At 39.3% G+C, this 15423-nt stretch overlaps 1 protein-coding gene across 1 annotated transcript; it reads left to right on the top strand.

Annotated features, from left to right (window-relative positions):
• Window positions 1–4538: 4538 nt before the first annotated feature.
• LOC148347709 (interleukin-21 receptor) lies at window positions 4539–14801 on the top strand. Its single transcript, XM_088324277.1, has 8 exons — window positions 4539–4692; window positions 5282–5399; window positions 5471–5655; window positions 7659–7813; window positions 7875–8043; window positions 10868–10973; window positions 11039–11117; window positions 14526–14801. Exons 1-8 carry the CDS (start codon window positions 4638–4640, stop codon window positions 14799–14801), a joined length of 1143 nt encoding a protein of 380 aa, XP_088180403.1. The 5' UTR covers window positions 4539–4637.
• The last annotated feature ends 622 nt before the right edge of the window (window positions 14802–15423 follow it).

The following is a 15423-nucleotide window of genomic DNA, read 5'->3' as shown; positions in this document are numbered from 1 at the left end:
TTCAGTTCTGAGGGGGACTGGATCAGTAAACTAGTTTTCCAATATTATGCTTTATCAATCAGTCTACATTAGTAACCTACCCTACATATTATAATCACTGATGACAAGGTGTCTTTTCTAAACACAATACATTAATTTACAAGCAAAAGGGGATAAAAGATTTTCATGTTAGGCATTGATGTTGAACGATTTTATACATTTTACTATAAAGGATTTTATACGATTAAATACAAGTTACATTTATCGAGTGCAATGAAGATTTTCACTGAGTGGGCTTTAGGTCACGCCGTTCCAAATGCGGAATGTTTTGGCTGGGGAATTTTGATAACAGGACTCTGACGAAGGACGGCAGGTGATGTTTGGAGAACAAGGCCCTGATGACGTGGAAATGCGCTCCTGTTTTGAGTTTCCCTAGACATCGAGGCGAGGGGGTGGACCCCTTGTGGGGGTTTTCATTGGCACGCCCATGGGAGGAGCCGGCACACCAGCTTGCGATAAAAACGTGGGCAGAGGGAGAAAGGCAGAAGATTGAGAGAGGAGGCTTTACAGAGACTCGAGCGACACTAATTCGGCCATATATTCGATAAAGTTCACTTAGCTAAATTATTTAAGAAATTAAATCTGCCCCGTGTGAAAATGTCGGCTATTCTTGTCCATCTTTTCCTATCAAGAAACGAGCGCGCATTGTTAGAAGAATGTAGGTTGTGTTTGGTAATGGAGTCAGATAACTAATTCGAACAATTTGGTAAACGGTACATTTTAATATTAAATTTCTAACAAAACAGATTCTTTTGCGCGAATGCTAACAGGCTAATAGGTGCGTCTTCCAGGCGACTACATCGTGATGCAGTTCGGACGGGTTTCCCACGACGTCTTCTCCATGGACTACACCTTCCCCCTGTGTGCCCTACAGGCCTTCGCTATCACACTTTTCTTGGCAAGCTACACTGCGATTCTTAAGTGCTCCTCCAGATCTTAACCACACGCTTGAAAGGAAATGAAAAACTCCCAAAATGCTAGCCTATTTCTACTGCGACGAATCAGTCCAGTCCAGTCATGTTTATTTGTGACACCCTTAATCCCAAGAAGTCTCAAAGGGCTGTACAGACCACAGACTTATTACACCATCCCCTGATCTAATATGAGGGAAAGGAAAAACTCAAAAACCTCAAGTCCTGTTAATTTGTTTGGCCCTCAATGACAAGGAGTCTTAAAGGGCTGCACAGACTATTGCGAACTACAGACTATTATGACACGATCCCCTGATCAAAAACCTACATGAGGGCCAGGAAAAACTCAAAAAACTCTACATGAGGAAAATGAAGAAACCTGTACAGTATACAAACAGAAATAACATAATATTGGGCCTTGTTGTGAACAGTACTAGGAAAATTTTATATTTCATGCATTTTGTGTCTTATATTTGTGCATTTTCAAAAATCTATGGAAATAAAATCGTATATAAAAAACACCACCCACTCTGTACATCACTAAATCTAATGTGTCATCAAGTCTACATATTGGGTGTATTGATAGCGATCTGTGGTAGAAACGGAATTAACTACTCAGCATGTTCAGCATCAACTTCACGGTCTCCTAACACCGATATGCAGATTAATCGAAGTGGATCTCATATTAAAGCCCAGCTTCTCACGATGAATCTTGCGCAACGTTTCTACTTCACATTTGCACAAAATCAGATAAAAACGGCTTTCTTGACTCAACTCATTCTGGAACCCTGACACTTACAGGCATGTAGTAAAATGAAATCCAAATAGGATAGAATAGAATAGAATAGAATAGAATATACCTTTATTGTCATTATATTATATATATATATATATATATATATATATATATATATATATACTGTGACAACGAAATTGGACGTGGCACTCCAGTTTCACATTTAATAGTGAGGATAAAAGAAAACAAAGAAGATAAAGGAACAAAGATAAGGTTATAATTTACACAATAGTATTCTGTACTGAGATGCTCTCATATATACCTGAGATTATCAGGGGTAATTTTTGCTCACATACTCATACTGCATAGGGTTACAATTAAAATGCTCATGTATATATTGTTAAAACTATTTTGTCAGTGGATTACAGATAAACTGAGATTTGTATGAGAGTATTTCAATAGTGAGAGTGTTAAATTGTCTCGTTTTGAAAGATAAATTGAGATGTGTTGTGGAAGAGTTTATTTCAGTAGTATGTAAAAGTATTAAAATTATGTGTGGGGCGGAAATTAATGATAAAAGCATTTCAGTAGTGTATGAAATCGTTTTCAGGAGCAATTGACATTGGCGTGTTTGAAAGAGTATACCTTTTTTACAGATAAATTGAGATAGATTGTATATGAGAGTATTTCTGTAGTGTGTGATCGAGATTGTCATCTGTTTAAAGACGAGTTGAGATTTGTTAAGAATGCGAACATTTCAGAAAAGTGTGCTTGAAATTGTCACTTGTTTCAAGATGAATATAAAACTTGTCTATGAGAATGTTTCAGTAGTGTGTAAATGAGAACTAAAATAGTGTCTATGACACTGTTCTTTCCAGGCCTGCAGATTATAGTGTTTCAGTGGCAGGAGCAATTTAGATTCAGGCCTATGTGTATGAGATTGTCATTTGTCTACAGATGAAGTGAGATTTATTGTATATGAGAGTATTTCTGTAGTGTGAGTTTGAAATTGTCATCTATTTAAAGACAAGTGGATATTTGTTGAGAATGCAAACACCTTAGAAGAGAATGTTTCAGTAGTGTGTAAATGAGAACTAAAATGGTGTTTATGACACTATTTGTTCCAGGCCTGCAGTTTAAGGTGTTTCAGTGGCAGGAGCAATTTAGATTCACGCATTTGTGTACGAGATTGTCACTTGTTTAAAGAAATTGAGATCTGTTGTATATGAGAGTATTTCTGTCGTGTGTGTTTGAGAAAAGTGGAGATTTATTGAGAATGCAAACACTTTAGAAGAGTGTGCATGATATTCTTTAAAGATAAATTTAAATTTGTTTATATGAGATTTCAGTAGTGTGTAAATGATAACTAAAATGGTGTCTCTGACACGACTCGTTCCAGGTGTTGTAAGGAAAAATTTAGTACTGTGCAAGGAACATTTCGGTTCAGCGTGTGAGAGTGTCACTTGCGTAAACATAAGCTTTTGTATAGGAGATCATTTCACTAGTGTGTATAAAAGTGCTTGAGTCATGTGTATTAGGAGTTTCAGTAGTATGTATGAGAGCATTCCTGTAGTATCAATACCTTTTTTATTCTTTCAAGAGCGACTAGAACTGTGTATGCATACCTGTCAAGTTCCATGCCCCTACAAAATGTTGGATTTTCCCTTACAAAATACAAAATAATCTTACACCATTTTTTTTTCAAACGTGTCTATTTATGTAGTTTAACATGTTATATTGTACATGTGTTTCGTTATATCATATATATTGTTAATTAACATTTTGTCGTGAGATACTGAATTGCTCGACATTAATGAGGTTTATTATAAAAAAGTTTTTAAAAAATTAAGTAGCTTGGACGTTTACTGTAGAAGGAAAAAATGCATGCAAATATAATTAAATAGAATAATACATTTTCTTATTCAAATTATTCATTCATTTTCTGCATTAAATTATTGTTGGTAATATACTGATTAAAAGGGATCACCACAAACCTGTCTTTTTTCATTTTCTCCTTTTATACTTCCTTTTTTTCTTAACTTCTTTATACAACAATAATGATTCGTAATATAATGCATCAAAGCAAGTGAGCCGTTTGAGAGCCGGCTCTCTTTAACGAGTTGAGGCAAAAAAGCCGGTTCTCTGAAAAGAGACGGACTTCCTTTCACTACATAACTACCACATGAAATCCGAGGCGGCAAACGCATGCGCACAGTAGCATCAAACCGCTCGCTTCGTTTGCAACGGGAAAGAAAGCGATACCGAGATGGAGGCTACCGCGGCGAACTCGTTTGACTTGATTGATTTGCCGTTTCGTGATAGTCGGTGTATACCGGATAGTACCCATCATTGACAAATTTGCGTTTTTCCGTACAGATTTTCTCGTACGTCGTACACGTCTTAAAATGCATAATAAACGTAATTTGTACGGCAAAAACATACAGGTTGACAGGTATGTACTGTATGTTTCAGAAATGAGGATCAAAGGGTTACTTGTATAACAATGGGAGTACTGTGCGTATAAGTGTACTTTTTTAGCATGGACTGTGAAAAGTTTTGTGCGTACGACAGTTTCGGTTTGAGAAGAGCGTTCGAGAGAGTATTGTGGCGATTATGATTGTGTTTCAGTAGTGTGAGATTGATATCAGCGTAAGTGTGAGAGCATTGCAATGACGTGTACAAATTCGGGCATCTTTCACACAATCAGTGACACAAAATCGGGTTGCGTAGAAGAAAGTTTGGGGAAACAAACAAGTTGTAATAGAACTGCTCTCATGTAAATCACAGTTCTTACGGTTAATCTCTTGAATGTCTGGAGATGTGAGCAGCCAGTGTACGTCTGATTAATTTGCATGTTATGAAAACTGCGCACGAGAGAGGCCGGTACCTCAACCTGTGCTTTAAATAGAGAGCGTCTCGGGAATCGGACCCAGAGAGCGGTCGCAGGAGGGATGGAGCAGCTCAAATTCTTGCTGCTTTTCTTGCATACTGGATTTTCCATCAAAGGTGATGTCTTCTTTCCAATTTCTATCAATCATTTAATCGCAGTGTGGAATTATCATTTTGTTTGACTTGAAAATAAAGAATTTGCTCCTGAAACATGGTTCCTACAGCTTAATGCAAGTAAATTAAATGTAAATTTAATGCCTTTTGAGCAATGTTCCTTCAAATTTTCCACGGGTCTGAGCGTTCACACAAAGTCGGTGAGCAACGCTTGAAACAACAGTGAGCAACGGCAGTCCCAAGTGTGGCAACTAAGTCATTATCTAACATGTCCAAAACTTGACATCAAGTTACATTTTGCTGAGTTTACGGCAATGCGAAAAAAAAATTAACTTTTGAATGAATTGACTCATGTATTATTGCAAAGGTTGTACGGCCGACAAACGTCATTCTTTCACAAGATTTCCATTTCTTTTTTTCCCTGGTATCTTTTGTCGCATAATACAATAACATTTTTGGGGGCTTATTTAGCCGGTTGCACGATACACAACTGTATTTAATTACATTGTTTAGTGGAAGTACAATGTTGGCAACAAGATTGTCTTGGTATATATATATATTTTTTTTTACAATAATGTGCAATTCTTTGTAGACAATACGACGGACCTCGAGTGCCACACCGATTACATGCTGACAATCAACTGCTCGCTGAGCCTTACATCAGGCCCCGACGCCCCCTGGTGGCTTGCATTCGCCAAGAAATACACAGAGCAAGTCTCCTAAATATCTTCACATATTCACAAAAAAAAATCAACCCTGATTCAAATGTTCCATTCCGCAGCGACAGATTCGCATGCAAGCTGTCCGACTCTGTTGGAGGGCGCCGTTCCTGTTCCGTCAAGATAAACACGTCGCGAGATCCTTGCGATATTTTCGATTACGACGTCTACGAGATCTCCTTGTGTGAGGCGCAAGGTGCTCGGAGTTGCCGGATGCTGGACGGCCGATACATGCCCAAGGAACATAGTAGGGAGTCATTGTGACGTGTACTGGATTTCCTTGCACTATAAGGCGCCCCTGTGATATATTTTCCAGTTATAAGGTGCACTGGAATTGAAACTACAATAAGAGCTGTGGTTGAATAAAATATTCATAAATGCATTAAAACTAAAAAAAAAAAAAACTCTACATAACCAGCTCAGTAGCCTAGGTGGTAAGGCGCCCGCTTTGAGACTGGGAGGTCGGTGGTTCGCGCCCCGGCCGAGTCATTCCTAAGACTTAAAAAGTGGTCGGCGGCGCCCTCTGTTGGCTGCGGCTGCATCGGCTCGCTACAACGGGTCAGGTGCAATCGACATTTCGTTCTGTGTACATTGTTACACAGAATGACAATACAAGGAAATTATTATTATTATTATTATATCAAGGCTGCCAAACTTGTTTGGGGGAGAGAGAAGCAAGAGCAGGAGAGAAAAATATAAGAGGAAGAGACGGAGACGAATGGAAAACGAGAAGTATATAGAGAGGAAGAGAAAGAGGATGAGAGAAAAGAAAAAAGACAAAGAAAAAAGGAGAAAGAATGCAACAAGAAAAAGAATGAAAGAGGAGAAAGAGATGCATTGAGAAAAAAATGAGAAAAGAGAAAGAGAGGAAATGAGAAAGAAAAATAGAAATGGAGAGAGGAAATGTGAGAGAGGAGCCAGAGAAAAAGAGAAAGCGAGAGAGAAAAATGAAAAAAAAAGACAGGAGGCAGAGAAAGAGAGCAAGAGAGAGAAAATGTAAGGAAATGAGGTGGAGACGGATAGAAAACAAGACAGAAGAAGAGAGAAAATAAAAAAGAGACAGGAGGCAGAGAGAGAAAGGAGAAAGAAAGCAACAGAGAGAGAAAAAGAGAATGAAAGAGAGAGAGAAATATAAAGAGATAGTGAGAATAAAAGAAGAGAGGAAGTGACAAAGAAAAATAGAAAGTGAGAAAGAAAGAAATGGAGAGAGAAAAAGAAAAAGAGAGGAAAAGAGGGATAAAGAAAAAAGACAGGAGGCAGAGAAAGAGAGCAAGAGAGCGAAAATATAAGGAAATGAGGCGGAGACAGAGAGAAAACAAGAAAGATAAGAGGAAGAGAGAAAAGATAAAAGAGAGGAGGCAGAGAGAGGGAAAGGAGCCAAAACGCAACACAGAGAGAAAAAGAGAATGAAAGAGGAGAGAAATATAAAGAGAGAAGAGAGATAAAGTGAAAAAAAAGGAGAAGAGAGAGCAAGTGACCAAGAAAAATAGAAAGTGAGAAAGAAATGGAGAGAAAAAAATGTAAGAAAAAGAGGAGACAGAAAAAGAGAGAGGAAGAGAGATGGAGAAAAGAAAAAAGACAGGAGGCAGAGAAAGAAAAAGGAAAAGAAAGCAACAGAGAAAATGAGAATGAAAGAGGAGAAAAACAGAATGTGAGAAAAAGGGAGAAAAAAAGAAAGAGAAATATAAATTGAAAAAGAAAGAAATAGAGATAGAAAGAAAAAGTTAAAAAAATACACCTACATGCAATTTAGGAGTGGCGCCTTTTGGAGACACCAAGTGGATGTATTTAAAACTGCAGGTCACTGTTAACCTTTTTTTCTCTTGCGCTTCTCTCAACTTTGCCTGTTGGCTGGCTTGATCCAGCCAGCGGGCCATATGTTTGATACCCCTGCTTCATATGATTCTCAAAGGCAGAACATTTACAATTCAAACAAGTGTACGTTATTTTGTACATTCCCGAAAACTAAATTCCTCATTCAAATAATCGATTCTTACAATTGTTCAATGGAGATTGCATTGAGCGTTCGACATATTAACAAGAGGACACTTAAAGATCACTCCGTTCATCAAAGGTAGAACAGTTACCGTACGCAGTATCAGTTAATCGTAACTATGCATTTTCAAAGATATAAGGCACACTTTGAGATTAATGGCCAATTTGGGGTTTTTAAGTGTGCCTCATAGTCTGGAAAATCCAGTATATCCCATTGCACATAAAGCAAAGCCTATGAACGCTTTCGTTTCCCAGTCAAACCGAACGCACCGTGCTGCCTCGCAGTCACCCGCAACTCCGGTGGACACCACTTCACCTGGAAGAACACCTACGAGAAATGCGAATACGCCGCCCTGTCGGAGTACCTCGAATACCAGCTCGGCTTCTACCACAGACGGGGCGAAGAGATCGTAAGGAAGCCATTTTGACAATGGCGCCGAAAATACAGCGCCGTGTTCTTCTTCCTCGCAGGTGAGATTCCATTATCAAGACAGTGAGGACTTCTCGGTGGATGGGCGTGACCTGGAGGCCGACACGGAATACGGAACCCGAGTGAGGTCCAGGCCCAGTGGGAGTCACTTTTTGGGCCAATGGAGCGATTGGTCTCAAGAGGTCCGATGGAGGACCGCCTCGGGGAACGGTGACCAATTTCGGGGTTTATTCAACAACTTGGGCAAAAGAGACTAGAAAGCACTTGCGTAACCATTTGCCTTTTCTCCACAATATACTCCCTTTGAAACTAGTGTTCACATGACCTTGATTTTCCGTAATACAGTGCTTTGTGTAATATCAACACATGGGTGTCAAACTCATTTTAACTCGGGGGCCACACGATAGATCAAACAGTCTGTCAGGGGCCGGACTAGTAGATTAAAGAGAAAGAAAAAGACAGATAAAGAAATAAAAGAAAGAGGGAGGGAAAAGGAGAGAGGGCGGGACAAAAAGAAAAGAGAGAGGGAGAGAGCGTGAGAAACAAAAGATAAAAAGTCGTCAGAGAGGGGGAAAAGAAAGGGAGCGAAAGAAAGAAATCCAAAGAAAAATAGAAAGACAGAAGGAGAGAAAAGAGAAAAAAAAGCGCAAAGGGTAGGAAGAGAGAAAGAGAAAAGGAAAAAAGGAAGTTAGAGCAAAAGAGGTTAAAAGACAGAGAGAAAGAGACAAAGAGCAACAAAGGAAGAGAAAAAGAGACACAGAGTGGGAGAAAAGGGGCTGAAAAGAGAGGGAGGGGGAGGGAGAGAGCGTGAGAAACAAGATAAAAAGTCGTCAGAGGGGGAAAAGAAAGGGAGCAGAAGAAAGAAATCCAAAGAAAAATAGACAGAAGGAGAGAAAAGAGAAAAAAAGCGCAAAGGGTAGGAAGAGAGAAAGAGAAAAGGAAAAAAAATAAGTTAGAGCAAAAGAGGTTAAAAGACAGAGAGAAAGAGACAGAGAGCAATAAAGGAAGAGAAATAGACACAGAGAGTGAAAGAGACAGAGACAGAGTGGGAGAAAAGGGGTGGAAAAGAGAGAGTGAGAGAGCGTGAGAAACAAAAGATAAAAAGTCATGAGAGAAGGGGAAAAGAAAGGGTGAGGAAGAAAGAAATCCAAAGAGAAATAGAAAGACAGAAGGTGAGAAAAAAAGAAAAAAAGCACGAAGGGTAGGAAGAGAGAGAGAGAAAAGGAAAAAAGGAAGTTAGAGCAAAAGAGGTTAAAAGACAGAGAGAGAAAGAGACAAAGAGCAACAAGGGAAGAGAAAAAGAGAGACACAGAGTGAAAGAGACAGAGACAGAGTGGGGGAAAAGGGGTGGAAAAGAGAGAGAGAGAGAAATAAATAAAAGTAGTGTCTTTGTGAGAGGCACCTGGCTTTGGCAACACCGAACTCTGCGTCAAGCCTGTCTTTTGAAACATGATCCAAGTTAAACAAGACTGTATAAACAGAGACAAAGAACAATGACAGGTGGCTAATAAATAAAAAGAAAACATCAGCAAGAGAGACGCCCGGCCCGGACGTAATGTAATGATTGACATTTTAGCCCTTACCTCTGGACTGAAAGTGGCGGACAAAACCTTTTTCTACTTGCTTTGTAGTATTTAGCTTTTTTGCTATTAAATGAGCATGATACTTTCCATTGTGAAGCTCTGTCTCTTCTAATTTAACAATTGTTGGCGCGATCATTTTGATAGATTACCACCTCCCTGCCCAATCAAAAGCTTGTGAACCCAGTGATGTTTTCCATGATTTTTTTTAACTTGAAATTTGATTGGCTAAACCAACAGCTTGATCCAACACTGCTGTTACGGTACACAGTCTTCAGGATTTTTGTAAAGGCTTCCAGGTAGATTTCTGAGCCTAGCAACAACTAATAGCTGAAATGTGATTGATTAACTGCTTAAATAGTGAAAGATTTTATACATTTGACTATAACGGATATTATAAAATTAACTACAAAGTAAGTACATGTACTCAGTTTGATGCAGTAGAGAGATTTTTCTTCAAGGTATATTAGAAGGTTAGGTTGACTGGAATGCATTAGACGCATGTTGATAACAGAATTCCTGTGAGTGCTGACGGAAGAACGCCAGACGCACAAGGACGTCGGCATTGTTTGAGAAGCGCTTTGCTGATATGACTTTCTTTAGACATAGATAGATAGATAGATAGATAGATACTTTATTCATCCCCTAAGGGAAATTCACATTTCCAGCATGGCGGCGCCTTTCGGCGAGGAGGTGGTGAAGCTAGCACCTGACCCGCCACAGGGGAGGAGTCGGCACGCCCAGGGGAGGAGTCAGCACGCCCCATGGGGGGCCGACCCGCCGGCTTTTGAAAAGATGTGGGCAGAAGACAGAAGGAGAGATGGGAGATTAGATCGGAGAATGAAAGGGACAAACGCGAAAAGGAGGCTAGAGGAAGCTTCGAGCGACAATAATTCGGCTAATTGGAATTCACTTAAATACTTAAAGAAAATAAATCTGCCCCCGTGTGAAAATGCCAGCTATCTTTGTTCATTTTTCCATTAAGAAAAGAGCATGCATTGTTAGGAGAATGAAGTTTGTTTGTGTTTGGTTAATGGAGTCAGATAACCTATTCGAACAATTTAGTAAACGATACATTGGTAATATAGTTTTTTCCTTATAGGAAAGCACACATCTGGAGGCAAAGCAACTGGAAAGAAGCAAGGAAAGGAAGCAGACAGACAATTTGAAATTATTTAAACAGTATTGTGGCTCAAAATATAAATAACATCGCGATTCAGATATTCTTTAGGCCAGCAGAAAAGGCCTTGCAGGCCTCGACGGCCCACTACTGCCTTTTACCCGTTTCCGTAATTTACCAACTCTGAAGGCTGAGTTCACATTATCCATTACTATTTTTCCCATAGTATACTCACTTTGCAAGCAGATTTCACAACACCTATTAAGTTTTTTCCCCCAAGATACCCCCTTTACAACTAGAATTAACTAACTGACTCATTGTAGCCCATTCCCAGGTTCCACAATTGATGGATTTCTATCCAAAAGTGGCAAAACAGTCCTCCTCAGTTCAGCTGTGATGGCCACAATCGCTTTGATTCTGTGCTGCATATTGACCAAGAAGTACGGTGTTCCCTTTTTAGAGACTAATTTCAAGGTTTCTAAATTAATAAATCGTGATTTCCTAGGTGCAGAAGAGGTACCTTCATTCCAACTCCTGCGCCATACTTCCAGAGGCTTTATGGGGAGTGTCACGGAAATTTTAAGGTAAAGCTGGCCAATCAATATAATTAGATTGATTCGTATTGAGTCATTGCGATTTTCTAGGATATTGGATTTCGAACCGCCATGCTGTTTCAGGGGTTGACTGAGTATTTTAACATGACTTCTAGTAATGACAACCTCGTAGAAACTAAACATAGTAAAGCATAAACATGTTTATTTGTGACACCCTTAAATCACAAAGGGCTGCACAGAGTATTTAAATCAATAAATAACTAAATGAAGGTATAAATAAAATTATCTTATCAAAAAAGAAAAAAATGATTTAAAATAAATTACCTAAATACATAATATAATAAAATGGTACCATTCAAAATATTAAAATTAATAAATATCAAGGTAGATGTGAAAATAAAACATAAATAACAGCGACTGTCCAACAATACAGTAATAAACACCTCCCTAACCTTGCTCCCAAGTGCTACTTGGTGGTTGTTTAGGTCTCTGCTCGAATCCAGACTTAAAAAAACAAAAACAAATGCCGTATTTTCCGCACTATAGGGCGCACCGGGTTATAGGGCGCACCCCCAAAAAATAGTTTTTGGTCCTATATCTTCCATAGATAAGGCGCACCGGATTATAAGGCGCTACAATGGGAACGTGGACAAAACAGTGATGATTCAGTCCAACTGATTACCCCCTTAACATTCCCAAAGCTTGCAAAGAAGCAAATACGTGTCGTAGACACGTGCGGATGCGTTGTCCGTACGATGTCACTCAAATGCATCGTTTCAAATATCATTCGGAAGGTTGAAGTCTTGGGATTCAAGAAATGCCAACCATTCCTTAGTTTCTATTTTCTTTTTAGCTCGCAACTTTACTGTGCATATGACAATAAACACTTGGAATTGAGTTGAATTCACTCAACTCATCACAGCAACATCAAGATCGTTCTAAAACAAGATACCGGGAAAATATAAAGCCGCAGAGCTTACCTAATTTCTTACGTTCAATAATGATACGCAACCATGGTCTTCTTACAACCGTGAGTGTAGTAAATCCAGGAGAGTAAAATATTTACAAATACAGACTAATGAAACATGTTTCTTTATGGCGTAGTTTAGCAAGCTTGCTATTCAAAGTCATCTTTTTCAGCCAATTGCAGGGTTTGTTTTGGCCCTCTAGCCTATCCGAGGCTCCGAATAACTTCAGCCAATAGCGATCGATTTGACTGATGATTGACACATCATTTTCGGCCAATTGCAGGGTTTGTTTCGGCCCTCTAGCCTATCCAGGGCTCCGAATAACTTTAGCCAATAGCGATCGATTCAAATGATGATTGACACATTGGTTAGCCAATGAAACGCCGGTATATAAATCCCAGCATACGCCGCGGACTACTCCACGTTCGGGGGAAAATCGAGTCGGCGGCTGTTGCGTAAGTTGCGAGACCTTGCGATTTAATATTGAGCCATATATAAGGCGCACTGTATTATAAGGCGCATGGTCGGCTTTTGAAAAAAATTAAGACTTTTAGGTGCACCTTATAGTGCGGAAAATACGGTACTTAGATAATGCGCCTGGCAGACAGTTAAGGAATTTAAGTAACAGGTTCAATGTAGCCTAAGGTAGCTGAGTAAGAGTACACTTTCTTCTACAAGTAAAAATTAACAGTACAGTGGTTTAAAATGAGTCATAGGAGTATAAAATATCCTAAGACATTCTCAAGTAAATGTAATTGAGTAAATGCAACTTTATGCTACCCACCTCTCGTTGTGACAGTTGGGGGATGCACATTTATACGTTCGAGACAAGTGGAAAATAAACATTTTTTGTTTATAAAGTGTAGTTGTATGTATAAATTAAGTATTTTCCAAATAGTTACCATTGTTGTGTGAATCGTGTATTTGTACTTATAATACATGTTTGCCTGTATTTGTATAGTGTATTCAAATTTTATGAGTGACTTCACGCACATGCTCAAGTTTTTATTTTATTCTAGGTTGAAATTGGTGAAAGTAGGAAAAAACAAGTGATTTTAGAAATGCACTTAGAACTGGAGGCCTGTTGCGGGAAGGAGGAAAAAAAAAATAGACCTTTGAAATTGAAAATGGCTGTTTACTCCATGCTTGGACAATTGATTCCGTTTACTGTTGAATACAATTGTAACCGTCCAGGATTTTGGGACACATTACCAAGATGAAACTGGTGGGGCGCTGTTGTGCATAATATCAGGAATTGTTGTATACAGCTTAGAAAAACGGTGACTTCAGTCAATAATTATTATGATCTGAATAGTCAGCCATTTTCTTGTTTGGTAAACCCATGTAAACAAATGCTTGCTGTCAAGAACAGGATCAGAACCCAAACGCACGACGTTCTCACACAAGTCTTATTTTACGGGATTTGGGGAGTCATGCACTTTAGGCAGCGGTCTGGCGTAGAAAGGCAGAAAGCCAGAGACCGACGAGAACCATTCCAATTGCCCGAGCAGATAATGGACAGATGGGGTCGATACTGGACAGGACGGGACAAACAGGAATGATATCATAACAGGATATAGAAATAAGCAGGACAAACTGGACGGGAACGAAAACTGGAGAGAATAATAAACAGGACAAAAATAAACGGGAACAAAACAGGAAACAGATATTTAACAGGACAAAATAAACGGGAAGAACACTGGACAGGAAATACCAACAGGAAAACAGGACCGAGTCAGAACCCACGGCTTGCGGGGCAGAGGTTCATTGACGGACCGACAAAGGAAAAATGAAAGCACTGAGTTTAAAAAGACGGACAGCCGATCTGTCAATGAGCCACAGCTGGCACCACACGGGCGGAGCCAATTGAGCGCCATGGCAACTGTGACACTTCACAATCAAGTTTGTAACGTAAACAGACGTCGTTTTTTTCTGAAGCGCATGCTTAGTTCATTGCCGGTCTAGGTTTTTTCTTCTTGGGATTGGGACTTCTGTCTGGATTTATCTTTTTTTTAATGTGAGAGGATGTGGAAGTAAAGCGAATGAGTGGAAGATAGAGGAAATATAAAGGATGATGACTAAAAAGAATGTTGATGTGTTAGCCTTGAGTGAAAAAGTAAAATAAGAAATTAGAAGAAAATGTGGGGATATCATTACATCATTTGAAGTTTATTTCTATTTTACATTATGTTTTAATTTTAACATTCATAAGATGCCATTTTATTATTTTTAATGTGAAACTATAGTATTCATTGTTAGGGTAACAGGAGAGAATGTCCTTATATAAGTTATAATTGTAAGATCTCGCGGTGTACTAGTCCCTCCAGAGAACAGCACAGAAACCCCTATCTTTCTATCTACAAAGGGTGGGAAACTTTCTGAAAAGTCTATGGTCTGTGCAACCCTTTGAGACTACTTGTGATTAAGGGCTATACAAATGAACATGACTTGACATTAAATGTGATCACAGAGCTGGGCAGACACTCAAGACAACTTGATCATAACACTCAAGCCAGAAGACACGCTCCAAGTGGCCAGTGATCAGAAGGAAACCGAAAAACGGGAACAGGAGCTGGAGTATGCAAACGCTGCAAGTCAACCTGGGGAAGCAAAGGAATCGAGCGACATTCCCCTCGTTCGTGGGGTGCAAGACGCACCCTGCCATAAATACTGCACACTGGGCACCCTGCCGCAAGCAATGCCAGTCCAAGAAACGACGACAATCAATTACTGTAATGCACTTTAATTCATAATGGAGTTTGATTGCTGTTATGTATTGCAACGGATGGGTGAATAAAGGGATCATAAAAGGGTTAAGATTTTCAGTAAATACAGCGAAAAAAATCCTTTCCAGCCAGCGCGGACAGTTAACAGGGGCTTTGTGCCAAAATTTGACCATGCTGCTTGTGCATTATGCACCGAGAGCGTTGTACCAAGTGTTAAACATCATTACGAGACGAAAGATGAATTCAAACACGAGTCTGACAAGGCGGAGACATTAAAAGACACAGCGTCCAGGTACGGCAAACAAACAGACCATGAAAACCTTTGTCTCTGTTAAAAACACCACCAATGAAGCAAGCCATCACAGTGCTCACTGCATTGAAATGCGCAGAAAACCATTTCCTGATGGCAAATATATGTAAGAAGCGTGCATGCGTGTTTCAAGTTTTGATATTTTCTGCAAAAAGATTTCATTGATGAATGGTATGGTAGCCGTCCATAACATTTGTTTTTTTGATTGAAGTTCGTTGTTGATGAAAAATGGTTGATTTTTGTGGTCAAAAGTTGAAGACATGGATGTCTACAGGCTTTTCTGCATGTTGCTCACATTCATTATTTAGTTTATTGATGAATAATAGTGAAGA

Source organism: Urocampus carinirostris, chromosome 19, assembly GCF_059441175.1.
Source record: "Urocampus carinirostris isolate Australia breed hairy pipefish chromosome 19, RoL_Ucar_1.0, whole genome shotgun sequence".
Classification (NCBI taxonomy): Eukaryota; Metazoa; Chordata; class Actinopteri; order Syngnathiformes; family Syngnathidae; genus Urocampus; species Urocampus carinirostris.
The sequence above is the reverse complement of the archived record's forward strand: the minus strand, read 5'-3'. Positions and strand labels throughout refer to the sequence as shown.